This window comes from Topomyia yanbarensis, chromosome 3 (assembly GCF_030247195.1).
Source record: "Topomyia yanbarensis strain Yona2022 chromosome 3, ASM3024719v1, whole genome shotgun sequence".
NCBI lineage: Eukaryota > Metazoa > Arthropoda > Insecta > Diptera > Culicidae > Topomyia > Topomyia yanbarensis.
This window is the reverse complement of record NC_080672.1, coordinates 91,393,509-91,413,820: the sequence shown is the minus strand read 5'-3', so window position 1 is coordinate 91,413,820 and position 20,312 is coordinate 91,393,509. Positions and strand designations below refer to the sequence as shown.

Sequence of the window (20,312 nt, the reverse complement as noted above, 5' to 3'; positions counted from 1 at the left end):
TTTGAATAAAATTTCACGAGAAGTTTTCCGTAAAATTTAAAATTAGATTTCACTTGAAATTTCACGGAGAACTTCATGCGAGATTTCACGTAATATTTTACGTAATTTCACGTGATATTCCACGCGGAATTTCGCGTTAATTTAACGCGAAATTTTGCATAAGATTCAACATTAGACTTCAACTAAACCAAAAATTAATCTCCTTATAGTATGGAGAATAATAAGCGGGTAGTCGAAGCTTTCAAGAGAAATCCCAAAAGCTCAGTACGAGACTCAGTGAAAGACTACACACGTACAAAGTCCAAAAAGAGCTGAAATGCGAAGAACGGCAAAATATAGTGAGGAAATTACGTACATGGAAGCTCTACACTCAACTGTTGAAACCACATTGTTTCGTCGTGGAGGGATTCCACGAGATAGTGGCCGACCATAAAACATTGCCTACCATTGCCGATTCGAACAAAACTTTGCGATTCAGTTTGGTTTATGAATCTCCATGTTTTCTTAAGGTAATTAAAACATTTTGACTCAAGAGCAATTATTCAAAAGGGAGAAGTTTTTGTATGCATTACTTTAAAAAAATGTCACCGTACCGTATTAACAATAGATGTTTCGGATGAAGCTTATTCTCAAGTTTACGTTACTGAATTGACTAACATATTACATTATAATTTTCAATACAGTGACATTTTAAAAGTAGTGAGCAAAATTTACATTTGTTGAGGTAGTGACGTAAAACTGAAACATTCATATCAATGTTTTATTGCTCAAATCGGTGGGTGCTGTCAACAGTCTGTGCGGTCACTTCTTCGCGGCGGCTCGAGCTTCATCGTTCGTGACAGTCAGCTCATCTAAGAAGTTGTGCCCGATGCTAAATTTCTTGTCTATATGCAGATATGGACCGTACAATTCTGTAAAAATCGAAAATTCAATATTGGCACTTCATGACAACAACACAAACTCACTGTTGAACGTAGGCCATTCGGGGAGATCTTTCGTCCTTGGAACGCCATCTATCGCGAACGATGTCCAAAGATCAACCATCTTTTTGGCAATCTCTGTATCCTGTGGGTTGAGTTTTGCTGCGGACTTAGGGTATGGGAACAAGTACAGAAGATCGTTCGTGTGGTGAACGCCACCGTCGAATGGTATCCGACTGACATCTTGATCGAAACCGAAGCGACTGTGTTCGCCGTAATAGTCAAAGCTGTAGACATAGGTCTTGTCTGGGTTGTAACGACTATTGAACTGCGCCGATCTCAGAACCGTGGTTTTGATGATTGTTGCTCCGCTGTACTAAAAGAAATATAGCAATATTTAGTAAACCTTAAACGTGTTGAATTCTTAGCAGGATTGTACATCGATCAACCCAGGTATAAGTCTACGAATATCTCCTGATACCAAGTCCTCCACATCAAACATTGCTCTGGCGATCAGTGGGCCCAACGTGTTACTGTTCTCTGTAGATCCATAGATTCGTGATACCTCTTCCAGTAAATCGTACCGCATAAATTCGCTATCCTTCAATAATTTCATGTGTGCCAATATTGTAAATATATCCACTAACGCAAACGTACCCTCATGTTTCACAACCCCTGTTAGCATTGGTAGATTCTTTCGTCCGCCTCCTCGTTTCATCACCTCATATGGAGTCTTAGGGAATATTCCTGAGGGTCCTCCAAGAGTGAAACGATGGCCGCCGATCGTATTGACACCGTTTGGTGTTCCCTGCCACTGTAATATTAATAAAAATTAAATTAATTATTTTAATTACTCCAGCTACTTTTTACCATATGTTGCGAGAATGACTTCAGCAATGTGTAGGTATCCAACTGCATCAGGAACTTTTCAACCTCTTCCAACGGAGCTTTTGGATCGCAGCCTGCTCTCCGGGCAATATCCCTAGCATTTCGTTCACAGTTGACGTCGAACGACCAGCTGCTCGCTAGTCCTGCTCCCGAGTTATAGATCACCTTACTGAACAATGATTCTTCCGTAACCGGGCTAAACGTCAGTGCCGAAAGGATACCCGCTCCGGCAGATTGACCAAAGGCTGTCACTTGCTCGGGATCACCCCCGAAATGGGAAATGTACTTTTGAACCCATTGCAATGCCAGTAGAACATCCATGACGCCAGCGTTGCCTGGTATATTTTCGGTTTTGGTAGATAGGAATCCGAGAGCGGCTAGTCGATACTGCGGTACTACGAGCACGATGTCCTTCTCGAGCAGATATTCTGGAGGGTGCTGAAGGGCGCTGCCACTGTAGAACCCGCCGCCGTGTACGTAGACCACTACCGGTTTTTTGCCTGAAAGCTGATGGGCGCGAATGTTACAACTCTAGCAAAGTATGTATTGCCAATAATATTCTTACATCTTTCGTGTAAACACAAAGACTTATGCAATCTTCCAGATTGTTCTTCAGTTCTTCCTTGGGTACTTTCTTCATATCACCGTAGTACGGTGCTGTTCGACCACGTTTGGAAACATCCTGTATTCCTTCCCAAGGTTCAGCAGGTATGGGTGCCTTGAAACGTCGATCTCCTGTCGCAGGTTCTGCATAGCGTATGTTGAGAAATTGCTGAATAGGAACACCGCTCCAGGCACCCTTGGTCATGGAACCACGTAGCGCTCCCAGCCCTGGTAGGTGTACGATTGGGTGAGGCTCTTCCTGGGTAGTTTCGGTGGTCGATGAACACATGCGTTTCTGCAGGTGACATGATGTCAATAGTGAAGGGTTTGGTTTCTGCGCTAGGTGGCCGATTTGTCGGGCTAGCAATTTTGAAAGTGGTGACATTGTTGTGTTTCTGGGAATTAAAGATTAGGGGGATTAGTGTATCGTCAATATATAGTTACAGGAGAGACTCTGCGTAAACACAAAAACCCCAAAGTGTTTCGCATGCTCAATGTGGGACCGGATGCAGGAGCATGAATAAGGCTTGGAGTGCTATAATCACAGAGAACAGACATATACGCGAGAGCAAGCTTTCCTCAAAACCTGTGTAAATATTTGAATGAAAATACGTTGAAAATCACCATCGCATACAGGTTCGCATGCATGAATCAAAACTATTCAAGTTTGCACACAACACCCGTATAGCAATTGCTGGCCAATCGTAGCGTCGGCTAGTGGCAAGTTACCACTTGTTAGTGGCATTTCAAAACGACAGATTTATTTCTTGCACACATTGGAAACTTTACTTGTATGTCAGTATACAAGTAGGTAGTTGTCTCAACTTTAAAAGGTAACAACTGGACCCAACCACCTGAGCCAATTCACAAACACTAAAAATTTAACTGACCTCAGTGCCGGTTTTAACTAGTTTATCATCACAAATATTTTAAAACAAGGAAGGACGATACCGGTACCTTAGCCGCGATCGGTCGATTGTTTTGGAGCTCCTCGCTAGTCGGTCCAAAATCGTAGTTTTTCGGTACGGTTTATCAAACAAAAGTGTTTTTAAATACTAAGAACGACTCGGTGAACAGTTTTCGTAAATCGGAAGTGGAATTCAGTGATTTTTTTGGAGTTTCATCCCGGCGTAAAGTGATTCAAAGCCACACAGCATTAGTGTCAAAAGTGCTCTCCCCGCAATACGGGCCGTCTATTCCCGATGCGGGGAAGGAAAAAGTGTTTTAACAACGTAAATAATAATAGTGGAGATCAAAAACTCAACAAAGTGTTTTTTCCCAGTGATGAATCTTTCTCAAAAAGTGAAAAAATTTCGGCGTCACTTGGTGAAAAAAGTGGCGATTCCAAATCATCAGCGCGTCACCCGTCGCTATCGCCCGATAGGTGTCGCACCAACAGTGAGAACAGTTTCACATTCGGAAACCTGCAGGTCAGTTTTTCTTCCGACATTTTCCAAACCTCAGGACCACGTGCGTGGCCAGTGGAGTCTTCTGTATCTGCTGCATGCATACTGTTGTTGATAAACTGCGCTGTACTTGCAAACGTGAGAAAGAGAAAGGATTGCTCGGGCTGTTTGATGCGTGAGAAAGAAGCTGGAGATTTTGAGGATATCTGGAGGTTTGGAATGGGACGAAAAATGGATAAGCAAGTATCAGTCACTCGCGTAAGTAGGAGATGAGGAAGGAAATAGAAAAACTGGTATATTTTTCTACAGACATTCTAATTTATATATACAAAAATCAAATAAATACACTAAATACGCGTCGATTTCTTACCTCATGTAAGGAATCGAAAGTCTTATTGTAATGTTATAATCCATTTGATACAAACATTACAGTAAGGCGGGGCTGGTTGATGGAACGATGACCTCGGAACATGTCTGGCACTGTACACGAAATGGGTCATCGGAAAGTCAATTGAGCTAACACCTACCTAAATCCTTGAACCAAGTTATTTGCATGGATATGTTCAAATACATGCAAACATCTTTTTTCTGTAAATCACTACCAGTTAGTGGGAGTTAGGATGGTTAACACACACACACACACACACACAAATATTTTAAAACAAGGAAAGATTTTCATTGACATTTTGATTCAATACATGTATATCACTGAAGGTTGAAAGCATTATCGAACACTAGAAACTAGATTAGGAACATATTTTTCCCTAGTGCTGGCTGATTAAATAAAATAGAATTGCGAATTATATCTTTCATAAGAAATTAAATTCATTCATTGTTGCGGAACTTGATACCTACTGCATACTTACCTTGATGAAACCACCTCAACTTACCTGAAACAAAACCTAAAATATAAATAAACAAAACCAATGTAAAATATACTCACCTACAATTGGCGATTTGCGGCAAAACCAAAATTAGTCATGCGACACCTATGATTCAGCTCATGAACTGGCAAAGTGATACAATTTGCTTTTTTTCACCCGTAAGTGAGTCGTAGCTTACAACAAAATCTTCATTATCTTCTCGGATAAAGCTAACCACTGCCAAAATATGAATGAAACGAGTAAGAAATTTAGTTTTATTTACAATTATTCTGAAATTACAGCAATTTACGACTAGTTGGCTCATACATTTCTTCGAAATGTAATCGGGGTATTATTGTGGTTATAAAAAATCGTTCCATAAATAAAGTTCCAACTCGAAACCGAGACCCAATCAGCACCAGTGTCAAACTCCTTTATATTTTGAACTACGTAGGAGATTCAGTGAAGACTATCGGAGAGAAGGATCGGCTGTGCATGATACAAAGCTGACACTTTCCTATTAGCCGGATATACTCTTTCCTCGCGTGATCTGGAGAGTTTCATGAATTTACACCATCTCATGAAGGTTTAGCTTAACTTAGGACGAACGGGAAATGCTGTTGCGGCGGCTACGGTGCTCAACAAATTACATTTCGAAACAGCGCGCATATAGCTCTGCGAATAATATTAGAAACCACTATATTTTACACTCTTTTCGCAAGATGTTTACTCATCATCTGATAAAATGATGATTTTCCTCCATTTTCATAAACAATTATCAACAAATTGATCGGTAATTTGGTGTTTAAAAGTCATTTTTCACCAATGTTTACAGAAAATATATGCACTATGACAGAACAGAATAAATTCAGCAACACTTTCCTTCCAGCGCTATCAGCGAGCGGTTTCAACGTAGAATCGCCAATACACGTACCTTGCCTCCGCTTAATCATGACAGCTGAAAATGAAACACACGCACACTCACACACGCTCACATCCAACATGTAATGAAGGTACGAAAGGAAACGAAAACGAGAATTATACTTCACTTATCACTGAGAATTCGACGAGTAAAGTGCGTTTTTGAAACCGTCCGAAACCCAGTTCTTTTCGTGCTGATTTCGCTACTTGTTCCGCGTCCGGGAAGTGAGTTCACTAGGAACCTGTAAGGCCGGACAGCAGCCGGTGATATTACACAACATTTTATGGTGCCGAAACCCGGGATCAGCCGGAGAAGTGAAATTTAACATTGCTAACACCACGTGTTTTCGCTGAAAGAAGTGGATGGTGAACAGAACAAAAACGATCACTCCATTTTATTTGTCGGTCACGGACGCCGTACTGTACCGTACTGTCGGGTTAAATAAAAATCATTTGGCGTGCCCGTCGCGAGTGCAAAAACGAACATCGTATAAGGTGAATACCGGAAAATTGCGTGTGCGAAAGTTGCTGCTACCCGCGGTTAGAATTCCCTGTATGTTGGACTGCTGCTGTTACTGTTGCTGGTTGCTGAAAACGAAAGGAAGGATTTGGTTGCTCCCGGATCATCACTGCTGCTCTACGGTCATCGCTGACATCGCAGCGAATTGGAAATACGGCCACGCCGTAACGATCGAAGAGGTTAAGTACCTAAAATCCAGGTGGGTGCAATTTTCTTACTTTTGGTGAAAGCAAATCAAAATGGCGACTGCCACGCGAAATAAAAAGGCAAAGCAGTTCAAACATCTGCACGCCAGGCGTGCCTATATTGTGGGATCCATTGATCTGATCCGTGATTTCGAGGAAACGTTTGACGAATCAAAATCATCCGAAATTCCTTTCCGCATTGAGCGGCTCGATAAACTGATTGATGAGCTCGAAGGCATTGAAACCGAGCTCGATTCTATGCGGTGCGGTGATCCCATATTTTCAGAATCCCGCGCAGAGTTGCAGACACTGTATTTTCGCCTGACTTTGACTAGCAAACTGCCCGTCACTCGCCCAGTTTCTCCTAGCGTCCCAGTGATTGATACTACTAATGTACCTTCTGGTATGCGTCTCCTAGAGCTGAGACTGCCTGAGTTTGATGGGAACCCTGAAGAATGGGCAGGTTTCCATGATTTGTTTAAAGCGATGATCCATGATAATGTTTTGCTTTCAAACATCCAAAAGCTGCACTATCTTCGAGCATCATTGAAAGCGGACGCAGCTCGCATCATTTGCTCTCTTCCAATAGCATCCACCAGTTATGCTGTTGCCTGGAAGATAATTTCCGATCGCTACGAAGATAAAAATTTGCTCATAAAGCAACATATTTCTGCCTTGTTTTCCACCACACCTCTTCGGAATGAATCAGCAAGTGAGTTATCGGATCTTGCTGATGAGTTCGAAAAACACGTTCAAATTTTGGATTCACTGGAAACTAAGGCGCAGCATTGGGATTCTGTGTTGGTGGAGCTTCTTTTTAGCCGGATGGACACCAACGCACAGAAGTTGTATGAAAATCAGCGGGACAAAACCAAACGTCCATCGTACGAAGAACTAGTGAAATTTATACACGAGCATTCAAGAACTCTTCAGTCACTCAAGCTCTCCCAAACAGCTATTTCTTTTGCGGAGTCAAAGTCTCCCAAGCCACGCTCGGTGGCCAACCACTCTACCTTGGAGCACACTCCGAAGTGTGCTGCGTGCAAACAAAGTCATTACTTATTTCAATGCGAGTATTTTCGATCACGAACTCCTCAGCAACGTTTTGAGTTAGTGAAACGAAACGGGTTATGCATTAACTGCCTGAAAGCCACCCACCTGGCCAAAAAGTGTACTAGCGGTTCTTGCAAATACTGTCAACAGAAGCATCATACACTGCTTCATCTTCCTCCTTCTCCCACATTGCTCGCAACGGAAGCTCCACCACACAGGCAACCTGCAGCAGTATCGATGCTCCAGCAGCAGCCGCAGTTTGCAAACAAAATGTCGCATTCTTCTTCCGTTGCGCTATTAAGTGACTCCGTCGTCACTTCGGTCGATCATTCGGTTTCGTTGTCGTCGCCGCCGGTATTCGCGCCCTTCCCCGCTCCGTCCGGTACAGTCGCACCTTCCACCAATATCTCTCAAACAGTTGCACCTGTCTCTAGAGGTGATTCCACTATATTGCTATTCACTGCTCTTGTCAAAGTTCGGGACAATCTCGGACAATACCAGCTCGCTCGTGCCCTTTTAGACAGTGGATCACAATCAAATTTCGTTTCTGAATCATTGTGTCAACGCCTAGCATTGAGGCGCAGTAAAGTGAACATGCCAGTTAGTGGCATCGGCCAAGCCGTTGTGAATGTGCGATATTCAGTGTCAGTGCAATTATCATCTCGTTTCGGATCACTTGAGCACAGTTTGGACTGTCTGGTGCTGCCAAATCTAACCGTCAATCTGCCAACTAGGACGGTAGACATCAGTGCATGGAATGACCCCAAACACTTGCCATTGGCGGACCCACAATTCAACGTTTGCAATGGCATTGACATCATCGTTGGGGCTGAGCTGTTTTCCATGATCCTGCAAGCGGAGCAAATCTGCTTTAACGCACACCTTCCGGTTCTATAGAAGACCAACCTGGGATACATCATCGCCGGAAAAGTACCGACCAGTTCACCTACATCTGTTACGTGTCTAGTTTCTACTGTCGAGAGTCTAGACGCTCAAGTTAAGAAATTCTGGGAAGTGGAGAACTTTGATCAAGGTAAGGTTTACACTGCCTTGGAACAGCAGTGTGAAACCCATTTTGCAAGGACGCATAGCCGGAATGCTGAGGGACGCTATGTAGTGCGGCTTCCTGTTCGCCAAGAAATGTTGCCTCTAATTGGCGAAACGTGGTCCACGGCCGCTCGAAGACTCAACGCTGTGGAAAAACGCTTCCGTGCCGACGCTTCTCTTCGCTCCAGTTACGTGCAGTTCATGGAAGAATATCAGCAGCTCAGTCACATGGAGGAGGTGCAGACTCGCGTCGCGTTGCCCCAGTTTTTCTTGCCCCACCACGCAATCTCTCGTCCCGATTCATCAACCACAAAAACAAGAGTCGTGTTCGATGGGTCATGCAAGAGTAGCAATCATCTTTCATTGAACGACTTGCTGCTTACAGGTCCAACGGTACAACCTACTCTCTTGGCCATCGTTCTCAACTTTCGCCTCCATCGATACGTCATGACAGCGGACATAGAAAAAATGTACCGACAAATCTTGGTACATCCCGACGATCGACCACTACAACAAATACTTTGGCGCCAGCATGAGGCCGATCCTATTAGACAGTACCGTTTAAACACTGTTACTTACGGTACCTCATGTGCGCCTTTTCTCGCGACAAGGACTCTGAACCAGCTTGCAGAAGACGACGGCAAGGATTTTCCACTAGCAGCGCCGATCGTGAGGGAAGGCTTCTATGTAGACGATCTGCTGATTGGATCCGACAGCGTGGAAGCCATAGTGGAATCAAGTAAACAGTTGATCAGTTTACTCAGCCGAGCGGGATTCCCACTCAGGAAGTGGAGTGCCAACCACCCGGCCATTTTAGAACACATTCCGGAAAAGGACCGTGAAACGTTAACAGTACTAGAGCTTGACCAATCACCTTCAATTAAAACTCTGGGTCTTTTATGGTTTCCATCGGATGATACGTTCGGTTTCAAGGTTCCTCAGCTACCAAAACTTGACAGAGTGACTAAACGCATCGCTCTCTCTGAGATGTCTCAACTTTTCGATCCTTTGGGCCTCGTCGGACCAGTAGTCGCCAGTGCCAAAATGTTCGTTCAGCAGTTGTGGCAAGAGAATCTGAATTGGGACGATGAGCTTCCGAATAAGTTACAATCCTGGTGGCTGTCCTTCCGAGCATCCATTGGAGTCATAAACAATCTTCGTGTGCCTAGATGGGTTCTAGGCTCTCCTTCTGATTGCTACGATCTTCATTGCTTCACGGATGCTTCTGAGAAGGGATACGGGTGCTGCATTTACGTCGTTTCAACTGCCGATAGTACAAAAGCAAGCCACCTTCTTATCGCCAAGTCTCGTGTAGCTCCAGCAGGTGGGCTCAGTATTCCACGTTTGGAACTGTGTGCTGCTGTCCTGGGAAGCCAATTAGCTGATAGTGTTCTCAATTCGACTAAATTTACTGGAAAGGTGACGTTTTGGACAGATTCCACCATTGTCCTTCACTGGATAACTTCCCCACCTTCTACATGGAAGGTATTCGTGTCAAGCCGCATCGCAGAAATTCAACGGCTTACTAAGAACTTCCAGTGGCGTCACATCCCTACCACAGACAATCCAGCAGATCGAATATCAAGAGGAGCAGAGCCCCAGCAGCTACTGCAGGATATTCTTTGGTGGAGTGGACCACCTTGCCTGTTACTTTCAGCGGAAGATTGGCCAGATTCAATTTTCGCATTGTCACCATCTATGATTGAGCAGCAAGTGACCGAACGCAAGTCAACCGTGGCCCTTCATGTGCATTCTCCTGATGATTCACTGATCCATGCATATTCAGAACTTGCTCCACTGCTGAGGATTACAGCTTACTGCAAGCGATTCGCATCTAACTGTAGAGCTGCCAAACAAGATCGTAATTCAGGAATGATAACGCTACACGAATACGATAATGCTCTAAAATCGCTCATCAGCCTTTCGCAACAAACTGCCTTCAACGTGGAGCTGCAATACTTGCGTTGTCAAGATGGAGGCAAACGTTCACTAAGGGATGCTCAATTTAAGTCGCCCATCAAGAACCTCGATTTGATGTTTGATTCAATTGGTCTACTTCGCATCCATGGACGTCCCAACAAACATTAGGAGCTGAACTATAAGACTATGTGTTGATTTAAAGCAGATTAAAGGTTATGTAAGCTGAATAAAACTTTCGCTGAACTATTTAAACATTAACAGTTTATTCAGCCTATTTAAAATCCAGTATTCGCCAGTTCCAACTAGGCTGAACTATACTGCTAATAAATGTAATAGCGACAATATTAAAGCTTTTATTCAACCATCTTAATTAGACTGAATTGCGAGTTGAATAAACGATGCTGTTACCAATACTATTACCTTTAATCATTAAGCTGCACTACATGTCTTCAAAAGGTTGTTTCTACCTTTACATTTGCCGTTATACCACCTTTGACTTTTAGCTGAATTATGTGTTTAACAAAGGTAATTGTAACTACTACAAAAATTGGAGCGATTAGCAAATCATGAGGAATGGTAACCGACCTGGGTTCGAGTCCCAATACACACACGATATTTTTTTACTATTAAGTGAAGGATTTTTTTTATTATTTCGGTATATTTAAATTAAGATGTTTTGCATATATTACAGTTAAGGAGCAATAGATCAATAAATGAATAACGAAATAAAGAAAGTTTATTTAGTTTTTTTATATCTACTGAGTTTTCACCACGGGAAATACACGATTTACAGTTTTTCAATGTACAAGCTTACCAAATCACACGCGCCCTTGTGTATGTAAATTTACCTTTTAATTCGAAACGGTTTGTTTACTTGTGAAACATGAATATTCTCATATTTAACACAAGAGAAACTTTTTTTTCCAACGTTGCTATAAATTTTGACACCAGAATTGTTACCATGATTTTTTTTCTATCCATCGACTTGCAAACAAAGGTACAATGAAATGATTATTCACGCTGGCGAACTCAATTCAATAAATAAACTATTGAATTCGAACAGCGACTTCCGCTTATCAAAAAATCACAATGCAAAGAAAATCATTTGGCAGGGGTGGTAAATAAATTGAGGAGATTGCCACCTTAGAATTATAAATAACTTCAATCCATCATTCAGTTACCACCACTGTCATATAACACCCATTTTTACTTATCTAAATGTTTTGTGACAACCATAAATCCTCACTTTGGAAATAAAAACGACTATAATCATCATTTTTGAAATAAATTATCTAATTTAAAATTCCCGAATGTTCTAAAAATTATTAATTAAAAAAATTGAAATAAAAAATTATCGTAGGTTGGGACTCGAACCCAAGCCAACTAGGTTCACTCAAATCTATAGAAGGCTACTGTAACCTTTGTACAGACTCTATTCAGCAGCCTAGACTTGTCGGTACATCGGTGAAATCTTAAGCATTCGATGTATGCAAGATTGGTGCAGACAGTAAGGTAAGTGCTTAGTATTCAACAGGTTGCTGGTTCGGATCCCAGGTACGTGATATGATATCCAACAAGGTAATACAATTTTTCTCTAACTGTAGCGTAACACAAATAAAAGAATATGGCTTCCAAAGAGATTGATGGCGTGTGTAACTTGAAATAAATGTCTTTTTTAACAATTTTCCTATGATAATTCTCTCAGCTGAATAGCGGTAACGAAAAGGTTTATTGATAAAGCTGAACTGTTGTTTTCTTCAGGCTGTATACGTGCTGAAGAATTGTTCTTTCATGTGTCTTAATCAGACAAGCTGAATAAATTCTCCAAATCCCGAATGTTTAAGGGTGGAATAAACGATATATGATTACACGTATACTTCCAATGTTCAGCTAGAGCTGAATAAAGCAACTGTTAAAACGTTTATAAAACCACGAAATGTTTGTTGGGGTCTTTCGGAGCTACCAGGATCCTACGATAGTCGTTTCCCGATGGTCTTACCGGCTGATCATCATCTCTCAAAATTGATTGCAAGATCGATCCATCATCAAACACTTCATGCCGGACCTATGCAACTACTCGCGATAATCAGGCAGCGCTTCTGGCCAGTTCGTGGCAGGGACCTGGCTCGAAGGACAGTCCACCATTGCGTGACGTGTTTCCGTTGTCGTCCAAAAGTAAGTGAGCAGTACATGGCGCCATTGCCTGCTACACGCATTACACCAGCGAAAGTTTTCGAACATACGGGGCTGGATTACTGTGGGCAACTCGCGGGAAGGGGCGCTTCGGTAAAAGTCTGGGTCGCAGTGTACGTTTGTTTCGCCGTAAAAGCCGTGGTGCTAGACATCGTCGCCGGGTTGTCAGCAGCCGCGTGTGTCAATTCGCTTAGACGCCTAGTCAGTCGAATCGGGCGCGTTCGCGTAATACACTGCGATAACAGCACCTCGTTCGTCGGCGCGTTTCGCGAAGTTAAGGAGATGCGACAGCAATTCATCGAACAGCTGAAATCCAGTCATTGGGCGAACGAGTGTTTGGAGAAAGGCATTGAATTCCAGTTTATTCCCACGCGAGCACCGCACTTCGGCGGGCTGTGGGAGGCGGCTGTGAAGGCGTTTAAGCACCATCTATCCCGCATCATGGGGTCTTCACCGTATCACTTGGACGATCTACGCACAGCCGTCGCTCAGGCCGAGGGCATCTTGAACTCTCGACCCTTAACACCGCTATCCAATAATCCAGAAGATCTATCCGTGCTCACTCCAGCTCACTTTATTCTGGGCGAATCTGTGTTTTGCCTCCCCGAACCAGATCTTTCTAATATTTCCATTAATCGCCTTTCCCACTTCCAGGCGACTCAGCGATCCATCAACGATCTTTGGAAACGCTGGTCAAAAGAGTACATCAGCCTATTGCACCAACGGCCAGCCAAGTGGCGGAAATCTCCTACCGAGTTCAAAATTGGTTCGATGATTATTCGGAAAAAGGACAACACTCCTCCCCAACAATGGCCTCTCGGGCGCATTGTGGCTGTCTATCCGAACAAGGATGGAATCGTGCGGGTTGTAGACGTGCGTACGCAAGCTGGCATTCGTCGTAGAGCCACCACACAGGTTTGCTTGCTGCCCATTGAGGAACCGTAGAACGAAAACCATGTTGATTCCGCGCAGCCGAACATCGAAAAACTACCTTAGCATGCTTTCGGTTGAATGCTACGCTTCAACAGGGGCCGGGATGTTGCGGAACTTGATAGCTACTGCATACTTACCTTGATGAAACCACCTCAACTTACCTGAAACAAAACCTAAAATATAAATAAACAAAACCAATGTAAAATATACTCACCTACAATACACTTACCTTGCGTCCGCTTAATCATGACAGCTGAAAATGAAACACACGCACACTCACACACGCTCACATCCAACATGTAATAAAGGTACGAAAGGAAACGAAAACGAGAATTATACTTCACTTATCACTGAGAATTCGACGAGTAAAGTGCGTTTTTGAAACCGTCCGAAACCCAGTTCTTTTCGTGCTGATTTCGCTACTTGTTCCGCGTCCGGGAAGTGAGTTCACTAGGAACCTGTAAGGCCGGACAGCAGCCGGTGATATTACACAACATTCATTTATTACAAACAATTTGCAAATTACATTTTGTCATTTCGCCACAAAAATTCCCAACAAAAAATTAAGATTGCAGTCCACAAAAGATAACATTATGAGAAACATAACTACGTATGCCATAACTGACCTCCGCGGAGTATTGCAACAATTAAACTCCATACTTCCAACCGTCGGTCGATGGAACAAAACGTCAATAAAAATTAGTCATCATTTTGAAATATGTTGTATTTAAAGCTGAACTAGTTTATATCAACAATGAGATCAGTTGAATTTCAATTGTTCTGAAATAGTAGTGTAACGGCATATGCGTTTGTGTCCAGGCTGAAACAAACGTTACAAGCAGAGACAAGCTTTTAAAACTTTTACCCAAGTAAGCTTGTCAAGTTTTGTGCCTAGGTTGAAACCTTCGAATCCAAACGGCGACTGACAGCATCAAATCAACAGCGCCAGATTATTGTTTTCAACAAAACGTTAGTTCACCCAAATAGCAACTAGACGAAATCAAGCATTCAATTATATTTTTAGTTGAAATTGTTATGAACCGGTTTTCAGTGCCGTATTTGAAAATAGTAGTCTTGACAGACTTCGTGTTCGGTTAGCGTAAAAGAGCCGAAATTTCGCGTGTAGATCCTACTACTTTGAGATTTTTGAATAATCGACTTTTGGACAATAGTGGGAATTGGATTTCGTAAACTCTTAGGTCCTATAGTTGTCAAATTGTCATAAACTCTTTTTTGAAGATATATTCCGAAATATGGACTATGGACAATGCTTCGAATGGGAAGCGAAGTTTGATTAGGTCGATTGTCTATAAATACAAACTTGCTCACCGGAAAATTTTATTCATTTCAATATTTGCTAATATGTATTTTTTGAGAATGCATAGAGTTGCGTTGCGTTGCGTAAGCACGATATACTTCGTAGATTGCAGACTGATGACTCTCATTTCCAGCCAGACTACTAGAGGAGCATTGTTTGGGAATAACAATTGATCCAGTCCAAGCGAGAATTTCGCCTGAGACCATTGCGGGCCACGACCATCTTTACCGCAACTTAGGATACGAGAAAGGAAGTGTTGATGTGGTACTTACTTAACTGAAGGCCCCGACTTAGTAACACTCCACGTAGTACCACGGATTGGATAGTGGGTGGGTTGTTAGTTATGGTTCGCCTCAAGCAAGCGATGCGACTGAAAATATATTTTCGTACATAAACAGTTTGAATAGTTTATTGACCGTAGGATACGTAAATGTTCTAGACGTTAAGGCGTTCAAACTCTGGGTAATCGTTTATCGAGAGTTTGTTTCATCGAAAACAACTTGAACTCCGGACAGCCGGCTGTCGGGAATGTTGTCGACAATATAAAATGGACCATAAACAATGAATTCAAAAGTGGTATTGTGGACCATTCATAAATTATCCCTTGGTCTAATACGAACCAAATGATTTCAGTTTTTCTTTTTTTGTCGGTGCACAATACTGCCGTTGCACGCAAAAGTGCCCATGTTCTATGGAATATGGTTGCGTCAAAGCACATGACGTGCTCCTCATTCCATTTATGTTACTATTTGTTCCAGCTCTTCCCCGTGGCAGAATTTATAAATGGTCCTTCATAGGTAGTATCACAAGCATATTAAAAGCACATAAGTTGAGTTCGTTCGAGTAAACGTTGCGATATTACAATGAAGACGCGAAACAGAAATTTTGACTGACCTTGTGATGGACTAAAAGTAAACCATTAACTATGACAATAAAACATTTGTTCCTCGTACTGAAATGATTGCAGCGAATTGGTAATTGGTTTTGAATTGTTCTTGCGAATTATTAATTCTCAACTCTCATACATAATTCAAAAGTCATCATTCACTCCGACAAGATCATGCGTATTCCCCACGCGCATTAAAGACCCAGTGGGTTCGTTTCCTAGTTGGCCAAAAAACCACTAAACAAAAAAATTGGTTTGCTCAGTGTAAAGAAATGTCAGCTCGATTGGCATCAACTGGCGAATAAGTGTTCCCGTACAATATCATCAAATCATAGAATATTTAAAATTACGACAAAATATATGCAATTCAGAATATAACGAAATTAAGACTGCTTTGCAATAAAAAAGATCGGAAAAAATTAGTGGCATAACCAAGGTTCATTTACAAAGATAGCACTACTGATGAATCACTTTACAAAAATAGGTGATAAGGGACGAGCACGAAAATAGCTGACCACCGTCTTTTTTAAGAATCTATGCATTCTCAACAAAAAGCGACAAAAACTTAATGTGATTGCAGCGATAATAATATTTTTGAAAGTAGACGGAAAATGATGAAAATACGTTTACCGTTTGGTAAGGATCGGTTTTTATAAGCATTTGATTTTTGTTGTAAATTATTTATATAAATTTATATAAATATATATATATTTATATATATATTTATATAAATAAGCAGGACAATAATGAAAATTTCCAAATATTGCAAGTTAGTGGCTATTAATGGTATATATTTGAGTGTTGAATTGAATGGTGTAATAAAATGATGTATAAGAGGACTTGCTTTGGAGTTCTAAGCTTTAATAGTGAAGAAAATTAAAATTATTGCTCGAAAAAAGTGTTTACGGTCACGATCACATTATTTCGGAACTATCAACTTTGGATGTTTAGTATCTTTGAAGTATACTATAACGTAAAGCAATGCAGCTTCTAATGAAATAATTTTCTATGTTAATCCTCCTAGAAGTAATTATAATTATAAAGTATTTATTCTTCAAACAAATTTAGTTAGAGATTTAATGTCTAATCAGCAAAGTTTTCGAAAATGCTCTTTCAAATAACTTTGTTGAATGGGGTAGGCAAAGCGTAGTGGTAAGTCGATTGACTTGTACGCATCTCACCTAGATTCGATTCCCAACCTTCGCACATAAGGTTAGAAATTTTTGAAAAAGAGCCGAAAGACTTTAAGGTTAACGCCCCTATAATCAAAATGAAAAAAAAACCTTGTTGACATTACTAATTTTGAAGAAAATATACATACTGCGTGTGTTCAGAATATCGAAATATATCAGACTATATGTGAAAGAAAACTTTTCAAACAAGTTATTCTGATCTAACTGTAATCGATTGATCTCTTCTGCTGTGTATAAACAAATAAATTCACATTCTATTCAAGGTAGTCTCTATATTCTAGTTTTATTGTAAGGACTTACTTTAAGAAAATCTCTCAAATATTGGTTTGCATCTCGATTTATTGCATTTATGTTGCCTTTATACTTTCTACAAGGTTTACATTATCAACAACTTTGCTGAAGACACCAAATCTCATACTATTTTTGAAGAGTTACTCCTGTATAATTACTTCTAGGAGATTTCATCACCAAAATCATTATATCAAAATGTGCGCTTTTTATGTTGGAAAGCTTCTTTGAGGTTGCTAAACCTTCAATGTTGATGGTTTCGAAATTATCTAATATAGACCGTTAGAAATTTTTTTTTGAATTGTTAGTCCACTTTAAAAATACACTTTGTTTTTGTATTCTTTAACTTCATTGACATATTATATAAGAAATTATGAAAGGCGCTGTGAGACTAATTTTGATTCGGAACTTTCACTAATTTATTCAACTTGAATTAAATTTTAGCGTTTTCGAGAAAAGCAACGATTTTCATCAAAACCCTCCCCAAACCCAATTTCTGGCTACGCCACTGGCTTAGATATATTCTGGTATAGTACATGAATTATAACATGAAAGTAGATACCCACTTTATGGTTTTGCGAAAAATTACTCGTACACGAATTGTGAATCGTGACCATATGATCAGGAACCAGTTCACAGAGCTGGAATGGATGATATTCTGAATGTTGTGAAACATTCACGAGCTGAACTAATTCACTATAACAATGAACTATACAGATACAGTATATAAATGATATGAATCATGAATCAGCTCACGTGATGTTGTCGCGCCGTAAACAACGTTACTAAATCTATGAATATAAAATCACGAATCAGTATTTGGTTTATGAATATTGTTTGAAAAGTTGTGAATTAGTTCACGGACAGAAAAACGAATCGTTGATAATATTGCTGAAATCATGACGTTATGAAAGAAAAGTAGAACACATATCCAAAATGCATGATTTGTGTTCACGGTCCTATTTCGCATTGTAAAAACGTAATTTTCCAAAAAAAAACGTGGCAAGTTATTCGTGAATTTGAATGCATGTTTGGGCCGTGTAGCCCTATCTAAATGCACAAGGTCGCAATATTTTATGCATAGGGTAATTCACATGAATTCTTCATACCATTTTTATTGATGACTACACACACGAAATTCAGTGTTACTCTCGGAACAAAACAATCATACACCACGAATTGTCAATCACCAAACCATGATTGGTAGTACAGTTTCATAGCGGAATTTTCCCCTTTCGTTTCCAATTATTAATAGTTGGTAGAGTACAGGCAAACTTCAGGTTTGTTCTTTCCTTGGTGAAGCAATTTATTCAAAGGCTATACATAATCCAAATTTATATTTGCGTTGTGTAAAAGGTTCGGAAGGTTTTCGATTGATCGCAGACTTTTACATGATGAACTTGCAATTGCGAACGGGCTTGTAATATTTCATAAGTAAACTGTATTATTCATTTCACCAGTTTATCACTGTAGATACAACGTATAAGCTACTACGCTAAATTAATTAAGTCCAGTCGTAGCAGAAAGGTTCATGATTTACAATTTAATTGACAAACCTTCAAATTTCAATTTTTCACCGATATATGTCACACTGAAACACGTCAGCCGATATTAATCCGGAACATACACTATATCCAAAGTATTACCACGAGTCACCAAATTCGAACTGAAATCAGTTTCCAGGCTGTGTGCCCTCTTAAATACAGAAGGGAGTAGACATTTCACGTGGCTTATCCAATTTTATCAGTCGTACCGTGTTCGGGTAGGCCGAGGGTAACCCGATTTTACCACTGATAAAATTGGCCAGGGTCAAGTTTTCTATGGAAGGATAAGCCGTGATTTTTTGTGAATGCATTTTTGCAAGCTGCCAGGTGAATTTAATTAGTCAGTGTTCGAGATATGGTCTAGGGTCGATTATGGTGATGGGCTATATTTTTTGTGCGCCTATATCGTTCGAGAGTTTATCTGATTTGACGTTAGGAATTTGGTAAACAATTTAATGACTTTGTACCCAACACTTACGCACGATTTTTGTCCTCTTCCTTCGATGAAGTTATGGACCTTTATCGTGATCGCTTTTTCCAGAGTGTATGCGTCGATAAAATTTACTCGATAAAATATATCCCGTTGTTTATTTGTCTCTTTTGACAGGATGGATTAAACAGTTGTCTCGTTATGGTTACACGTCATTGCGATAATATCGGGTCACCCATGAAACCGTCTAGTGAGTATGATAACAATTTTGCCACGCCACGCACATTTTCTATGCTAAGGAATTGTTATTAATTTTTTTCTTTTGTCCCATGAATGTTTTAGATAAACGACGGAATTTATAATTTTTGATTATTGTAATTATTATATCCATTATTTGTACATCACATTAACAGTATTAATTATTTAAGTTTGATTCGTTGGCTTTCAACACATCCTCTGACTGATTTATGCGTTTACTTCCACAATTTAATGAAAAAATAGACGGCTGTTTCGCTATACAGTAGGATTTCGTTTTTGGCAACAATATTATTTTTTTCAGTTGCCAAAGCCGGAACCGTGCCGAAAATGGAACTTACGAAAAACGATTTTAATCCATCTAGGAGTGAAATGTGACCCTTGATTCAGTTGTACGGCTGTCGTGCCTCAAAACACAGTTTTATTCTGTCGCCTGCGATGAACATGACATCTCGCCAATCGCTCAACTGGACATGATGGAATGAATACATACGTTAGTTTTTAGCATTCTTTACTGATTTATTGAAGGATATCGCGATAAAAAAAATTATTGCATGTTATTCAATGCTCATGTATCGCCGGTGCTCCATGTCACATCATACGAAGAATTTGGTACTAAGATCATTTGAAAGTATGGTTAAGAACTAACCCCAAATAGAAACATGAAGGGAATTCTATGAAAATAGTTCCATTTTGTTCTTCGCTGCCCTTTCAATATTTTCCAATTATTCGGCTTTGAGAAATGTATGGACTGTAGTAAATGCATTGATGAAACGGTCTTAAATCTAATATTTAAAATCATTTTTGAGCACTCGATTCCAATGCGAGGCAGGCTAAGAGCAACTTAAAATTATTTTTATTGAATTAAAAGATATAACAGTTATTTCTTACAACCTATCATATTTTAAAAATAAAATACTCCAATGTTTCCTTAGACTAGTCCTAT

At 40.4% G+C, this 20,312-nt stretch overlaps 4 protein-coding genes across 4 annotated transcripts; 3 read left to right on the top strand and 1 right to left on the bottom strand.

Annotated features, from left to right (window-relative positions):
* Nucleotides 1–689: 689 nt before the first annotated feature.
* On the bottom strand, nucleotides 690–18,799 carry LOC131692284 (glutactin-like). The gene is made up of 6 exons (XM_058979244.1): nucleotides 18,694–18,799; nucleotides 2,374–2,806; nucleotides 1,791–2,315; nucleotides 1,360–1,734; nucleotides 966–1,296; nucleotides 690–911 (listed from the first exon to the last, which is right to left on the bottom strand). Exons 2-6 carry the CDS (start codon nucleotides 2,794–2,796, stop codon nucleotides 802–804), a joined length of 1,764 nt encoding a protein of 587 aa, XP_058835227.1. The 5' UTR covers nucleotides 2,797–2,806; nucleotides 18,694–18,799; the 3' UTR covers nucleotides 690–801.
* On the top strand, nucleotides 6,361–8,373 carry LOC131687056 (uncharacterized). The gene has a single exon (XM_058971097.1). It carries the CDS (start codon nucleotides 6,361–6,363, stop codon nucleotides 8,254–8,256), a length of 1,896 nt encoding a protein of 631 aa, XP_058827080.1. The 3' UTR covers nucleotides 8,257–8,373.
* Nucleotides 8,500–10,494, top strand: LOC131687055 (uncharacterized). The gene has a single exon (XM_058971096.1). It carries the CDS (start codon nucleotides 8,500–8,502, stop codon nucleotides 10,492–10,494), a length of 1,995 nt encoding a protein of 664 aa, XP_058827079.1.
* LOC131687054 (uncharacterized) lies at nucleotides 12,517–13,464 on the top strand. Its single transcript, XM_058971095.1, has one exon. It carries the CDS (start codon nucleotides 12,517–12,519, stop codon nucleotides 13,462–13,464), a length of 948 nt encoding a protein of 315 aa, XP_058827078.1.
* Nucleotides 18,800–20,312: the final 1,513 nt, after the last annotated feature.

Coding starts and splice junctions, on each gene's coding strand:
- LOC131687055 (XM_058971096.1), top strand. CDS start 8,500: ATGTTGCCTCTAATTGGCGAAACGTGGTCCACGGCCGCTCGAAGACTC.
- LOC131687056 (XM_058971097.1), top strand. CDS start 6,361: ATGGCGACTGCCACGCGAAATAAAAAGGCAAAGCAGTTCAAACATCTG.
- LOC131692284 (XM_058979244.1), bottom strand. CDS start 2,796: ATGTCACCACTTTCAAAATTGCTAGCCCGACAAATCGGCCACCTAGCG. Junction 2,316..2,373: donor TTTGTGTTTACACGAAAGAT/GTAAGAATATTA, acceptor CGCGCCCATCAG/CTTTCAGGCAAAAAACCGGT. Junction 912..965: donor CGAATGGCCTACGTTCAACA/GTGAGTTTGTGT, acceptor CGATTTTTACAG/AATTGTACGGTCCATATCTG.
- LOC131687054 (XM_058971095.1), top strand. CDS start 12,517: ATGGCGCCATTGCCTGCTACACGCATTACACCAGCGAAAGTTTTCGAA.